The 15004-nt window shown below is 41.9% G+C and overlaps 1 protein-coding gene across 4 annotated transcripts in view; it reads right to left on the bottom strand.

The window, feature by feature from the left end:
• Positions 1–878: 878 nt before the first annotated feature.
• EGFLAM (EGF like, fibronectin type III and laminin G domains) overlaps positions 879–15004 on the bottom strand; it is a 74653-nt gene continuing 60527 nt past the window's right edge. For 3 of the 4 annotated variants that reach the window (XM_038169727.2, XM_038169726.2, XM_027446527.3), the window contains 8 exons: positions 14004–14115; positions 12014–12130; positions 9344–9524; positions 5318–5396; positions 4373–4516; positions 3487–3570; positions 2359–2462; positions 879–1864 (listed from right to left, as the gene is read on the bottom strand). In XM_038169727.2, coding sequence (XP_038025655.1) covers positions 1710–1864; positions 2359–2462; positions 3487–3570; positions 4373–4516; positions 5318–5396; positions 9344–9524; positions 12014–12130; positions 14004–14115 — 976 coding nt within the window. In that variant the 3' untranslated portion in view covers positions 879–1709. Of the gene's footprint in view, positions 1865–2358; positions 2463–3486; positions 3571–4372; positions 4517–5317; positions 5397–7379; positions 7436–9343; positions 9525–12013; positions 12131–14003; positions 14116–15004 lie in introns of those variants that run through there. The other variant, XM_072031632.1, reaches the window with a different exon arrangement.

The raw sequence follows: 15004 nt of genomic DNA, 5'->3' as shown, positions 1-15004 counted from the left end.
CATCTGCTTATTTATTAGTTTATTAGTTTTTTTATCTCCTTAGTTTTTCTGCAGTGCTATTTCAGCAGGGGATGGAGCACAGGTGCACATGCTACATGCTGGCACCATCATATATTCTTCTGTTTCTCTCTAACTCCCAGCATCTCTTTTTGGCCACTGCTGCCAGGTCTGCATGGAGCACAAGGTCACCACCCCAAGCAATCGAGGTCTCCCATCAGTACGTACAAGAGGGGCTGTGGTCTCCTCAGCAGCTACTTCACATGTGCTCACATCTAGCACCACCTGCCATTTGTTCCCTACAGCCTGCAGCTGTTCAAAGCCAGCTCTAGATGGGATGAGACTCAGAAACGTGTTTTGATTCCCAGGGAGCACCCTGGGCACAGTAAAAAAGCAGCCAAATGATCCTGTTTCCCATTGCTTTTGCCACATCAGATCCTCCCAGCAGTTGCCGTTCAGGTGAGCCCGTGCTGGCAGGGAAGTCAGTGCTTCTCTGGCACCTCTGCCCCTTGACAGCTCATAGTTCTGCTTCAGACAAAGAGTTAACAAACCCAGAAATCTCTAAACTATGAAATTCTGGATCATTTCCTTACTGTCTCAACAGCACTCTTTTCGCCTGCTTAAATTACAGTTTGGCAATCAAGGTTGCACAAGTGTTGGTCCAGTGCCTAGAAAACATTTTATTTTAAGAGGTCTGTGACCTACCAAGGTCTCTTGCACATCCCTTTTCTCATTTTTCAGTATTAAAAATTGTGATTTAAAATACCACAGCAGCAAGAGTTTGTACTTTTTTCCTCCTAATTTTTTAATCTGTTTAAGCCAGGAAAACTTCATAATGTACATTTTAAACTGTCAAAATTTACAAAACAAAACAAAACAAAAAAAGATTTAAAACTGGTTATAATTCACAAATATCTCCACCAAAACTGTATAATACAGACACTGAGCCTTCCATATAACCAACTGAAACCACAGGTCACTTTGCTATTTTTAGGAAAGTGTGCAAAGAGCTAATTGTATAGTACACCTAAATGTCAAAGTTATACCATGTAAGCAGGTCTGCTGCTGCTATAAAAAATATACAAGTATAAAATTACTCCTATAAAATTGGTTCGTTGATTTTTGTTGCTTGTAGTAAAAAAGTAGACTTTAAGAACTTTCCTCCTCAACAAACAACAACACTTTGAAACCAGTCACTGCAGCTGTTATTTACATGGGATGAAACATAACTTAGCTAAATCAGAGCGGTGAGAAGAACTGCTGATTTGGGGACATATATTTGAATGCATAGGTACGTTGCCTGCTCATGTATCTGTTGCACAATACAGTTGTACCATTGCAAGGTGGAATGAATGCAGGTGTTTAAAGACTGCCCTTTTTGACATTAAAAAAGACAACCTATGGACCACAACACAGCTACAGAGCTACTCATAACACCACACAGTTCTCTGCCGTTTGTACTGATGCACGACCTTTAGCACTCACTAAACACGCAGCGGGTAAAGGGGACGGCTCCTACACAAAATACTCAGTTTGGTTTGGTCAGCAGAGGAAAGGAGAGGGAAAATGTTCTTTTTTTTAGGGTTTCCCTTTGGCTCTGTCATCTTCTGATGGTGACTGTGGTCCGGCTGTGGAGGGCTGCGGCAGCCAGCTCGCTTTCAGCTGCACACGCAAGAACAGGATGGGTCCTCAGCTCCAGGTCTCCTCTCTTGTCACTTGGTCCCACACATGTTGATGTTCTTCCCATCAGCTGCATCCTCCACCAAGGAGATGTGGTAGTCAGTGGACAGCGTGAGGTGCGAGATGCAGCCCACCAGCCCTCGCAGGTACTGCCTGTTGGTGTGCAGGGCAATCTCCCTCATGCCACCTGGGGAAAAGGAAGCGATGAGACACTCTTCACCAACATGTGCTCCTGCTCAGCCCACTGCATGCCCAACAATGAGATACAGCTTCCTAGCAAACCTCAGAGGTGATTTTTGTGCCATGGGTTGTGCTGTGCTTTTTAAATACAGCTTTTGGGCACTCAGAGGGGATAAGCAGGAGAGAAAGAAAGTGGATCCTGATTACTTATTGCAGAAACTGTAGCAGCAATAAGCACTGGGAAAGCTTGTGCCCAGGCTCCCACTAATGTGCAGGGTTTGCAGCTAATGTTACTTGCTGGGGACTACAATGAGCACCTTGGTACTAGTCCCTTCTCCTACGACTGCTCCCCTTCCCTCAGAAACCAGGCTGTGGAGGACCAGAGGCTGCTGCATGGAGCCTTCACCTGGACTCAGACTGAGCTGGGATGCCTTGGCTTGTAGCCACCTTTGCAAGCACAAAAACACATTTGGGTGCTGAACATGGACAGCGAGCACTCACCTACATAGAGATCTCCATTGATGTTTAGCTGCCTCATCTTGCCAGGGGATTTACCAGTCCTGGCTCCATAATCATCCACAGTTACTTTGCCAGATTGCCCATCCCTGAAATGAAAAACAAACAGCTCTTAGGCATCCAGCCCACAGCCAGGTGGGAGGAGCAGCAGCATCCTCCCCCTGCCAGGAGGCCAAGGGGACTCAATGCCTGGTGGAGGATGGGGCTGATTTGAGGCAGTGACAGGCTATGGCAATCCTGACCCCTCAGGGCGTTTCTTTTCAGGGATCTGCAAAGGTGGAGACACATTTCTGGAGGAGAAATAAACTGGAAAAGGAGTAAATTGCACAGCTAGGGGAGGATGGGCAGGTGCTGATGTGCTTTTTAAAAATCAGACATGATATAAAATAATAAAAAACATGATATAAAATAATAAAATATAAACTGCAGAAGCAGAAGAAAAGTGAAAAAAGGCAAGCTGAGGTAAAACATGAGAAGTGCCCTGCTCAAACGGCCCCTTTCTTGATGGAGCTTTTAGGCCACTTCCTCTTCATAAATGGTTAATAACTGCTTTGACAGAAAAGCCACTTGTCAGCTTCTCTTCTCACTGAATTTGGTGACAAGCCGTGCTAACATCAGTCTGTGATTTCCAGGGAACCGACATCTCACGAGGACAGAGATGCGTGCTTTCCCCACTGGGCACGCTGGCCTCCCATGAGGTAATGAGTTATAAATGTGAGTTATATATACACTGCTAGACGCCTGCACCTCCCCCAAACAGAGAAAGTAGGCATCCACAGTCCGTGCTCCAGCCCTTGTGCCAGTCCTCAGAGTGCTCACTAGGGAATTTCAGAATGCAGACGCTGAAGAGAAATGCAGTTAACCCGCACGGTATGGGCTGGAGAGACGGCCTGTCACCGCCTGGGAACAGCCCCGCGTGACGCTGGCAGCCTGCCTGGAGCTGTGCTGGCCTTCAGAGCTGGCACCGCCACCTCCAGTACAATGATCTCTGTGTGTGCCCTCCTGCAGCAGCCGAGCTGCTCGTGGCTCAGCCCCAAAGTGTCGCGAGAGCAGGGAGGGAGCTGCGGTGGCTCCTCTGCGGTGCTGCCTCTGGGATGAAGCGGGGCCACTTACCGAACGGCCTTCACCCGGTGCCACCGCCCATCACTGAAAGAGCCATTCACCACTATGGAAGCAATGCCGCTGCCCAAATTGTAGCTGCAATTAAAAAGAAAAACAAAAACCACACATGCCAAACCATAATGTAAAGTGTTACCACCTCCCTTGCAAAGACTGTCTCCCCACACACTGATTGAGCACCTTTGTTCTGTGCTTCTTACATCTGCTCAGCCCACAGAACCCCACTTTGGATCAGATTTTGCAGGGAGCTTCCTTTGGAAAACCAGTGGTGATGCATTTATTTTGCAAAGTCAGGTTCATGGAGGAACACACAAAGCTCCCTCCTGCCCAGGTCAGAGAGCATACCACATCATCACTGGCCCAGGCAGCAAGGAGAGGGCTTCTGCATGGCATTTCCTCTCAGAGCCAGGAGGTTGTGATGGTCAGTGACCTACAAACCCTTGGCCTAATGGGAGAGAGGTTGCTAAACTTGGTTGCTAAACAAACTATTGCCAGTCAAATAAAGCATGCATTACAGAGAAGGTTGAGACGTGTGTTGTTAGAAAGGATGAAACCTAATGATATAAATACAGAGATAATCGTGAACTTCCAGAGCTCATTTGAAGCTCAGTATTTCTTTGGTGCTAGTGAAATTACTCAACAGACACTATGTCCCCATCAGGTTCACACTTCAGGTATCTTAATTTCTGGGTTCCATTGTTAGGGAGAGAGGAAGAGTGATGTAAAATTGGTTGTGTGTTACTTCAGCTTGTATCCTTTCCCAGACAAGAACTGGATCTATCACTGAACAAAACATAAGTTGAAGTTCCTTCAACTTGGTTCCTTCAAGCACCGAGTGCATTGTATGCAGTAAAAATAAGGATGTTTAAGGATAGTTTACCTGAATATTAGTGCTCCTTCTTGAAGGCCTAGAGAAATGAAATCACTATTAGGTCGCATGGGACTGTCTCCCCTCCACATCAAAAGACCTTCCTTCATTGTGGTTTTAAACCTCATAAACACATTTGTTCTTGCTCCTGATACCCTGTTTAATGTAAGAGAAGGAAATAATAGTGAAATATTGCACTGAGCCAGTCTTCTTTCAAACAAACCTAGAAGATGATGCAGCATTTCACGTCCCCCCGTCCTGCTGGACACTGCCTAACAACTTGCCTACATTCTCATTTGTGAGGGACTGTGGTTCACAGCCCCATTTCCAGCATTTCAGGGTGGTGGAATTGGATCTGGTTCCCCAGAATCCCAAACACTGGGTTATTCCATGCAAGGAAGAGAAAATACTTTTTTCCCCCTCTCATGTGAGATGCAGTCGAAAAGTAGATGCTGAGAACGTCTGGTAGGTTGGGTGCCCTGGGAGGTGAGAGGTATGGATCTACAGGTGAGGACATTTAGCACACCTTCCAGAAGCAGTGGTTGAAATAGAGGCTGGTATTGCTAAAATAAAATTTGCTGGAATTTGGGCATCTTTTAGAGAGGAGCCAAATAGAAGTCTGAGGACCTAAAATTTAGTCTAGAGTAAGAGTTTAAACCCTTAGACAATGGATGAAGTATCTGTATGTTTATTCTCTGTTCTCAAAAAGCACACACCAGTCCTCCTCCATATCAGATGTATGCTGATATTTTTTCAAAGGCTACAAGATGCTTATCTATTGTAACAAGCTAAGCCATAAGCAAATGTATAAAAAATATATATTTCCTGAAATATATACAATTAGGACAGAAATAGTTTAAAACACTTAAAATATACAACTTCCTGCCACAAGAGGCTCCCAACACTGTAACAGTAAAGAACCAGTACAATCACTTATGCTCACAGGAGATACATTACCTTTTCAGGATATCTGGATTATTGTATATGAGGTAACTACGACCAATAAACTGTGGGATTTCAATTGCTTCTGTGATGGCTGAAAAGTATCAAAAAAAATAAAAATTATGTGTGTTAGCTGACATGGAAAGAGAAGGAAAAAAATGATAAATAAATAAATAAATAAAGGCTGTTTTATTGATTTAGTCCTGCATTGACAGGTACCTGCTGATGGCCCAGAACCCAGCTGAACTCATGGACACTGAACTTCCAAAAAGGAACGACCAGGTTGTATATAAATACAGGGGCAGTAGCTGGGGAATTTCAAACCACTGACTTTATACCAGGGGCCTAATGTCTTGTTCCACCATAAACTTTAGCAAAGGAAAATATGAAGTATTGGGAAAATGCTGCTTTTTTTGGTTGCTGTTGTTTTAATCCCTGTTTTCGTATTCCTTGATTCTCCATGGTGCAGTGGCAGTCCTAGCACCTCTGGGAAGCATTGCAGGAAGAGGCTAGCTCTGGGAAGGACATCCAAGCCACCCTTCATCCCATTATGCCTACCAAAAGCAACTGAGAGTATTCTAAAGGATGTAGGACAGAGGCTGAACGTGCAGAGGCTCTTGGCCCATGCATTCAGCACGCACAGCAGTGCTGTCTGGCAGGGTAAGTATGTCTTGCCCAGACCTCACTGGTGTTCCCCCAGCTTCTTTCCCAGGAACAGCCCCTGGCAGAGCTGTGGTTTGCAGTCCCAGTCCCCACTGGGAGGGCAGCCTGTACTCCAGCCAGCACCAGAGCTCGTGTACTGCTTCCCACTGGGAAAAAAACATTCACAAATTAACTCAGATATGTGATGCAAATCACAGAACATGCCTGACATGGACCTGCTGGCAGCCTGTGAGCGCTGTCCTGAACAGATTTACTTTTGAGTGAGCATCCTACAGCTTGCTGCTGAGCTCTCATAGCTGCCTGCTGCATTAATATAAGCCAGTTTTATAAATTCCTTGAAATAGCTAACTTCATCCTATTTTCCTATTGAGAACTAATCCCTTCAACCCACAGCTAATCCCATCTATATAGATTTCAAGCTTTTCAGTGCATGGATGTTTGCTCTCTTTGTGCAATACTGAGTCTGGCTAGGCTTTAAGAGCTCACTGTAACACAGATACATAACAATTGCTGTAGTCTGGCAGCCAACAACAGCAATACAAAATTGAGCTTTAAGTGCCAAGAGTGAGAATTTTAGATAGTGACAAATGCCTGTTTCCATCCATAGTGAAATAAGGAAAGCTGCCTAATGTGTCTAAAGAAACCACCACAGCCCGCAGCCTGCCAGCAGTGCTGTAAGATTGCAAAAGATGCACTGGGCTTGGCCAGACACTGCTCACTCACTCTGATGCTTTCTGTGTTGGACACTCTCTGACCACAGCGGATGGAGGCAGAGGGTGTCAGAGTCTTTTTCCTCCCAGTGCGTGTCCCGTGTTGGCAGTAACACCCAGCTGCTTCTGCCTGCTGCAGAGGAATAGGCTGGTGCCATGCACAGCCCTTGCCCTTTCTCTCTCACTGATTTCTTCTGCAGAGTAGCACTTCATGTGCATTTATCTCTGCTTGCTCTTCACTGTGCTTCTCACTGTCTGCATGGAGTGTGACCACAGAAAACCAGGTAAATTTGAGCAGTACCCTTAATGCATGCAGGCGCTTCACAACTGGAAAGGACTAGGGCCTGTAAAGAGATGTTGTACCAAACACATTCACTCCCCGCGTGTTGCTATTCAGTCAAGAGGCACCAAAGCTCTCATGACAAGCAGGAGCAAAGTCTGAGCAGCTGCAGTGACCTGAAGGAGCATCTACCCCTGCAAAGCACCTGCCTGGCCCCACTGCTTTGCAAACGCAGGGGCCAGCTCTACAGCCACCATGCTGCACTTGGCAGGTGTTCTGGATGCAGTTTCAAATATTGACTGGATGAGGCTGAAGGAAGTACTACATAATGCCAGAAAATGTTTTGGATTGTTGACAGAAAATTGCCAGACTTAATGGAAATCCAGCATCCAGCTTGCTAGAGCAGACACAGGCACACAATGACAGAGCAGTTTTCATATCATTTGCAGTACTTACTGTTGAGGCAGTAACTTCCACACTCTGCAGCGAGTCAGCACAAAACAAAACAAGAATGTTCTGGTTTTATTTTCTATAACATAAGCATCTCCCTTCCACTGACCATCTAGTGGCATGCCCACTTTTCCACAAACATGTGAACCCCACCTCCCTTTTCTATAGGCAGGTGTAATCAGTTATGAAAATAGCACTCAATAGTTTTACCCCAACTACATATATATATGTATGCCTGCTTAAAACATACAAAGGTGCAGCCAGGTAGAACCTGCACTAAACCTTTCTGCTGTTTACAAGTGCTAGTGACTTACCATGGCTTATGAACAGATCAGCTGTACCCAGAGGAAAGCAATGATTTGCCATTCCACCCTATGTTACAATTAAGTACAACTACTTTTTTTTAAACACTCATCACAGCTTGGAAAGGAGACATAAAACACAGCAATGACAGCAGAAACTGATGAAATCCTCAGCCAATGATCCATTATGGTATAAATCGATAGCTCGTATCACATACCAGAATCTTTAGGTTGAATTTTTGTAAGTGCATGTATAATTTTGGAGAAGGAGGCATCGTCCCACACAAGCACTTTGTTTTTTTCAGTGCCTGGGGTTACAGCCACCCACCAGCAAGCAGGATGGAGGCTGCACCTCCAGCCTCTCCCAAACCAGCTGAGTGCACTAGCCAAGCCCCGTGCCAAGTAGCAGCATCCATACACATGCAGCCTGCTTTAGCTGTGTCTACACACTACTGACAAGATACAGGTAATGATTATTTTGAGAAATCTGCTCTGGGCTCATCAGGGCTGTCCTGAATGAGGTGCAGAAGGAGATACATCCATGCTATCTGCACATCTGTCAGCACTCAAGCTGCAAAGCTTGCCTCAATCCACCCTAGAGACCTGGGTACTGCTGCAGATGCTGTCTCAAAGCCAGGAGCACAGCACCCTGCAAAATCACAATTCCTCCCCACTGAGAAGTCAGGATAAATGACATTCCTCCTGCTAATACTTAGACCACAATAACGTAAGCAGAGCAGTTTCTTGCATTGTTTTTTAATAAGATGTTTTTGTTCTAAGACACTGTCTTTTTTGGAAGAAAAGGCCAATCTATTCATCATGATTTAAACCAAACCACTATTTTTCACTTTGAAGTTTATGCCTGTGATAAATGAAAGAGTGGGTAAAGACAATAATGTCACTCATCTTTTTTTTTTTTAACGTTTTTGCTATTACATTGCAACAGTTCCTCAGGGTTTTTCAAAATCAAGCCTAACACAGAAGGGAAACATCTCCATCTAGTGGTACAACATATATTCCTTTGTTTAAGGCTTTTCATGCAGTCAAAATACTTTCCTGAGTCTAAGGCTTGAAATATTGCAGTTGTTCTGAGTAAAGAAAAACAACATATGCCTGAGCAGGTTTTTCTCCTTGATGTTCTCCGGTACCAAGATGTCTACGGTACCAAGGTGCAGACAATGAAATTACAGAGCAGTAAGAGTCTACAGAAGGATTAGACCTTGCTGTATATGAGACCCAAATTTGTTGTTAGCTCTAGGGAGGATAAAATTACAAGGGTTATCAATCCTCATGCTTCAGGACATAAGATAATCACTGGCTGAAGGACGCTGACAGGAATTCCCCTTTTGTAACACACTGCGTAACCAGGGAGGTATATGAAGCGTGCAGTGCTGTCCACTGTGAGCAACCTGATAGTGGGCTGCTATCTGTGGATCACTGCTCTGTGCTGGGAAATCAGTTAGGATGTTCATAAATAACAAAGCAAATTCTTGCCTGGGTAGGTGGACCATGCATGGATGCAAAGGGAGCTCTGACCTCCAGGGTTTCTATTTCAAGGAATGTGTACAACAGTTGCAGTTGCTAAATGTCTGCTATTTCTGCAAAGAACTCTGGATTGAGATGTGGGTATCGTTACCTTTCTGGCAATGCAGCCCATCAAAGCCCAGGGGACAGTCACATTCATAGCTGTCTTTCTTGGGAACGCAGCTGCCTCCATTTGCACATGGTGAGCTCACGCAGGGGTGGGCTGCATTCGCTAGGTTGACTCCAAAAATGAAATCATGTGCCACATCAATTGTCCGGTCATTCAAGATAATCTGGGTGTTAAAAAGAAAGATATAAAGGGAGAGAAAACACATGCTAAAGCCTTCCAGGCTATCTGTATTGCTCTGCTAGTCAGAAGACTTCTTTGTGAGACTTCAGAGAAAGTTAACACTAGAAATTTGGCCCACAACCTGTTCCTTGGGATCAGAATGTTTTTGAGGCACAGGTCCAACACATTCAGCCTGACCCATTTGTGATGAAATTTCTTTTGTGTTTTGTGACACAGAACTAGGCAACCCTATATGGAGAGAAGTGGTGTGGGATTTACCGGTCTGGTCTCTGAACACTAAGCCGTGATCTAGGACTGTAAAATCAGATGAGCACTGCTGAGAAAAAGCATTTCTGAGATCAGGAAAACCCCCAGGAGACCAGTGTTGACAACACAAATACTATGCAGAACAGCTTGTTTTTCACGCTCTTTATTGCTTTCTAGTACCTCATTTTGCCGGAAAGAAGCTAGAGTTAAGAATGGATGAAAAACATAATTAACGGCTTCACAAAACTGTCTGTGCACAAACCAAAGAGAATTGTTAGGTGTTGGGATTTCTCCAGTGTGTCGGCAACATATGTTCTCCAATAAAACTGACATTTGTAAAATCTCAGCCAAGATTCAAAATCTCAGCACTGAAATTACATCTGTGTGTTTAGCTTCTGATCTCAGCTACATCAAAATAAGAAGTCCATTTTCACAAATAAATAGATTTTAAAGGCAGAAGTGAAAATTGTAACAGTTGCGTACCCTGGCTCCCACATAACTCAGATAACGTACCTTAGGGAGGTTTATGTGGGGAGGGAAGATTGCAAGGAGAGCCTATACTCTGTTTCAGACAGCGTTAAGCAACTTCAACAGTAGAAAAACATCCAGTCCTATCACAAACATGGATCAGTGAAGAGCCCATTACCTTTCCGGCTTCTATCTAATTTCCAGCTACATTGTGCCACCGGTTAACAAGCCCCCACTTATAAAAATGCTTATTTCTTCACTTAAACTATTTTCAGCCTCCAACCATTGTTTCACACTGTGCCTTTTTTTTGCATCGTTTCAGAGAAATTCCATCCTCATGTAGAAATTAGCAAGCCACAACAAAGTCACTTCTTACCCTTAGCTGAGTTGCCTAAATAGATTGAGATCATAGGTCTCCTAAGACCTAAGATTGAGATCTTTCTATACTTGGCACGTTTTCCAGGACTTAGTGATGTTTACAGCTTTATTTCTATAACATCCTCCAACATCCTGCTGTGTTTGAACACAGCAGTCAACCAAAAGTCTCGCAGTACCTGAGAGGCAGGCAGTGCTCCCCCTGACATCTCATCCATGTTCTTAACTATACCAAAAAAAAAAAAATATGAGTGCTTGCTCGGCATTTCCAAATCCTTATCAGTGCATCTGTATTTTAGGGTACAGTCCCACATCATGTAAGTGTGACCTAAGGTCTTTGTTCCCAGGCTCCTTACCCTATCTCGCTCTCCAAGCTGCATACTGTTTATTCAAGCCCATCATTCCAAATACATTCATGTCACTGACCTGTTTCCACCGCTATTACAGACTTCTCTGATTTTCATGTTTTCTGTTAGATAACTCACAAACATACTGAAAAAGGTGGACCAAGTGATGAAAACAATTACGCTAAATTGCAATTACATCTCTGTCTTGATCAATTAGATTCACTACTAGTGCTTTTTATTTCTTAATTATATCTCATACAAGAATTTCTCATTTTAAACACTGAAGATTTTGGCCAAGCTTTGAGCTTTATCCAGATTATTTTTGGTATGCTAAATCTAGGGAGAGCACTTGTTAATTCAACTTGAGCTCTCTTTTGACTATTTATTCAGAATATTTTATAAATTTATGTATTTTTTTCTTTCAAAAATGATTACACTTAGGTAAAGCTGACTGTACTGGAACATAGTCACTAGAGTCTGCCAAAAAAGAAAAAGATCTTCCCCATTCATGCACCCCACATAAAAGAGTAAGAGGGGAAGGTGGAGAGGAGAGCTGCTCTTGGGTGGCATAAAAATATTCTAGCTGGACTGGAAGCCACTTTAATTTGCACCTTCTTTTCTGCTCACTATTGTACTTATAGGTACCTCAGTGTGTATACCTTTAAGTATTTGAACATCTCTTCTGTTCATTTATTCATATATTGTGTTAAAGGGCACTCCAACGGCTCTAATCTTGACATAGTATTAGGCATCTCTCTCTACTTGCTTCTGTATGGCTTTTACTCATTCATTAGTACAGAACAGAAATTAATAGGGAGAATAGCAGCAGTAACACTTGCTGGCTATTAAAGTTTGATAGATCTTTCATTGCAAATATGTGTTTAAGCACTTTGTGGAGGGTTCCTGAGATGAATTCTTGGATTATTTTGAATATTGTCAGTGCTATAAGGGCAGGTTTTCACCTAAAGTGTCTACTGGATATGATATACAATGAGATGAAAAGAAACACATTCAACATGCTACTCTGGGCACACACCTTTTGGATGCTCCCACTGAAGGGCCTGAGGATCCCTGAGTTCTTCTTCACTGCATCATAACTGGGGACTCCGCCAATAAATATCTCAGAGCTGCACTTAATCTGTGTGAAAGCCCCCTGCAAGAAACATAGCAATAATGTTTTATTAGAGTAGCTGGAACCAAGCTTGTATCTTCAGACTGGCTTAAATTAGATATTCTAGCTTACTTCGATGCCTCGTTACTTCTGTTAATTGCATTTCTTTTGCAGTTTTCTCAAGAAATCCACCACAGGACACTCTACTGCATGTGCTTTATCCTTAGCTAAGCTAGCTGCAAAAACCCAAGTATTTCAGAATGGGAAAACTGAAGGAATAGAGGAAGGAGAGTTCTGAAACAATACTAAGTTTCTTCTCTCCTTACTCACTAGTCAATTCTCATTCTGATTGCTGTCTGCACACCTAACTATTTGCAGAGTTGAGGTACATGGTTGCAAATCCAGGACCCAAATGAGATTCATGAAGTTAAAATCAAATCAAGGTCCATGCAACTGAGATTCGTTTAATGTTTCCAACATCTGAAAAGCAAATCCACAGGAAGATAAAGGCTGAATGGAAGAAACATTAGTTACTAGAAATAGCTGCTCAGGATCTGATGGGTCTACTCAGCTTCACGGTATGAATGGAAAGTAGTTTAATATCTAAAGACAGGATAACTGTGCAATCCCAGATTTAATTTCGTTGTTGGCAGCTCCCAGCCAATCTTCTTTTGCAGCTGCACTGCAGCACGTACAGAAGAAAAACATGCCCTTACCTTTACCCACCTATATAGAGGCATCTCTACTGCTCTGCTTGAATATTTGCCACTCAACCTGCTCCTTGACCAAAAACAGGCATTTCAATTAATTTAAATTTTTAAAGGAAAGTCTTTCCTTTAAATAGTTTCCCAGTTCACAGGAAAATAAATAAATAAATAAATATATTATATATATATATTATAATATATATATTATAATATATATATAATATTATATATATATAATATATATATATTATATATATTATATATATTATATATATATTATATATTATTATAATATATATATTATATATATAATATATATATAATATATATAATATATATATATATATTTAATATATATATAATATATAAATATATATATATATATATATATTAAAGAAGAACTAAAAAAAAAAAAAGAAGAAGAAAGAAAGAAAGGGAGATTCTTCTGCTAAAGGAATTTGGAGTTTCTTTTTCTGACCAGACTTTACATTATGAAAGAATAAAAGATATTTTCTAAGACGTTCTAGTCTGAGGTTGTTGGGATAAAATAATAAATATATTTCTATATGCACAATTGAGTGCATCTGCTTTGAGTGAAACACCGTGTCTGGGTTCTTGCAAGCAGCATTTCATCTTATTAAAACTCTCTATGAACTCTAGGTTAGGGAAGAATAAAATGCAAGTCATCAACTATTTCAGCAGTCCAACCCTTACTCTACCCTGAAAACTACTTTTGCAAGGACAAGACAAGGAAATAATTTTCTTTTGGCTTATCTATCCAGCATAACATTCAGAGAGAAGTAAAAACAGGACTTTGTGCACATAATTTTCTGTTTCATCCTTCTCCAGATAAGCATTTCATGGTGCACAGCTTGTGCGACAAACTCAGCCAGAAACAGTAAGTACCAAGAAAAGAATCTCAAGAACATGTATGAACATCCAAAAATGTGAGTTCAGCTACATAGTAAAAGAAGGTGAGGCCACAATTTCAGCTGATTTTATAGGATCCCTGTCCTAAGAGGGAAGACATCATGTGTAAATTTCCCTCTTTGGGCTTAAGAAAATACTGCCCTGACACATGTGCTTTTTGGAGCTCTTAAGGGCAGCCTGTGCAGCTTACCATGCATTCATTTTATAAACTAACAGCCGTATTCACATATATATATATGCGTATTCGCATTACATATATATTAATGGTATATGCTCACCTCTGCCATCCCTTCCACTGGCTTTTGTTTGTCCACTTGTAGTATACCGTTCTTCGCTGTACGAGACACTCGCAGCTCATGCCATTGACCCAGGCTGACAGGTTCTTCACTCCTATTTTAAGGGGAAGAAGAATTTTAAGTGTTTTACACTTCTGTCTTTCTGATATTTTCAGATTTCACTGCCATGTTAATAGGTCAGTTCCTCTTGGAGTGACTTTCTAGAAAACCCAAGAACAAAAACAACGAAAAATCCACTGAGTTTCTTTACTTACAAGGAAGCAATATACAGCCTGAGCCCTGCCAGAAAATGAAAATAAGATCATGTTCCTACACTGAACAATAAACACTCTAGTTTGTTTATAAAGGAAATATTTCAATAATCAGAATGCACTTCATCTACCTCTGAGCTACTTTTTCTGCTCAGTAATTTATAAGGCATAAAGGCAAATTTTTGGCTCAGCTATACATCCTCATTTCACAATGCCATAAGCCTACAGAAAAAAATTCCCACTTAATGGTCAGTTTAGCCCCACATTCTCCACCTTCTTTTAAAACAGAAGTACTTTGTGATGGCTTACCAGCTCTAATTATGCAGACTGTTACAGTGACATCTACACGCATACACACATGGCCTGGCTGCCATACATTAAGGGGAAGTAACTAAAATATGATCCTAATGATGTGATGAGATGCTGAATAGGAACAATAATACCCATTTGTGTAAAACATTCACCAGCCTCAATGGAAGCCTTTGAAGACTGTTCTTACTATTCTTATTAGCTCAGTACTAATATGAATAGCAGCATAACTGGTGGGCAAAAACGCATCTCCCTTTAGCAGTTATACAGATCCTTGCATATTATTTTCAAGTGTGCATTATTTATTACACCAGTTCAAATATCTACATCTAAATGTTATGTTGCAGACTTTCTTCCAGGAGCTATGAAAACTTGTGTTTGATTCACTGGTCAAGCTGGAAAAATCAGAAACAGTGTTATCTG

This window comes from Anas platyrhynchos, chromosome Z (genome assembly GCF_047663525.1).
Source record: "Anas platyrhynchos isolate ZD024472 breed Pekin duck chromosome Z, IASCAAS_PekinDuck_T2T, whole genome shotgun sequence".
Taxonomy (NCBI): Eukaryota; Metazoa; Chordata; class Aves; order Anseriformes; family Anatidae; genus Anas; species Anas platyrhynchos.
This window is presented reverse-complemented; position numbering and strand designations above follow the sequence as displayed.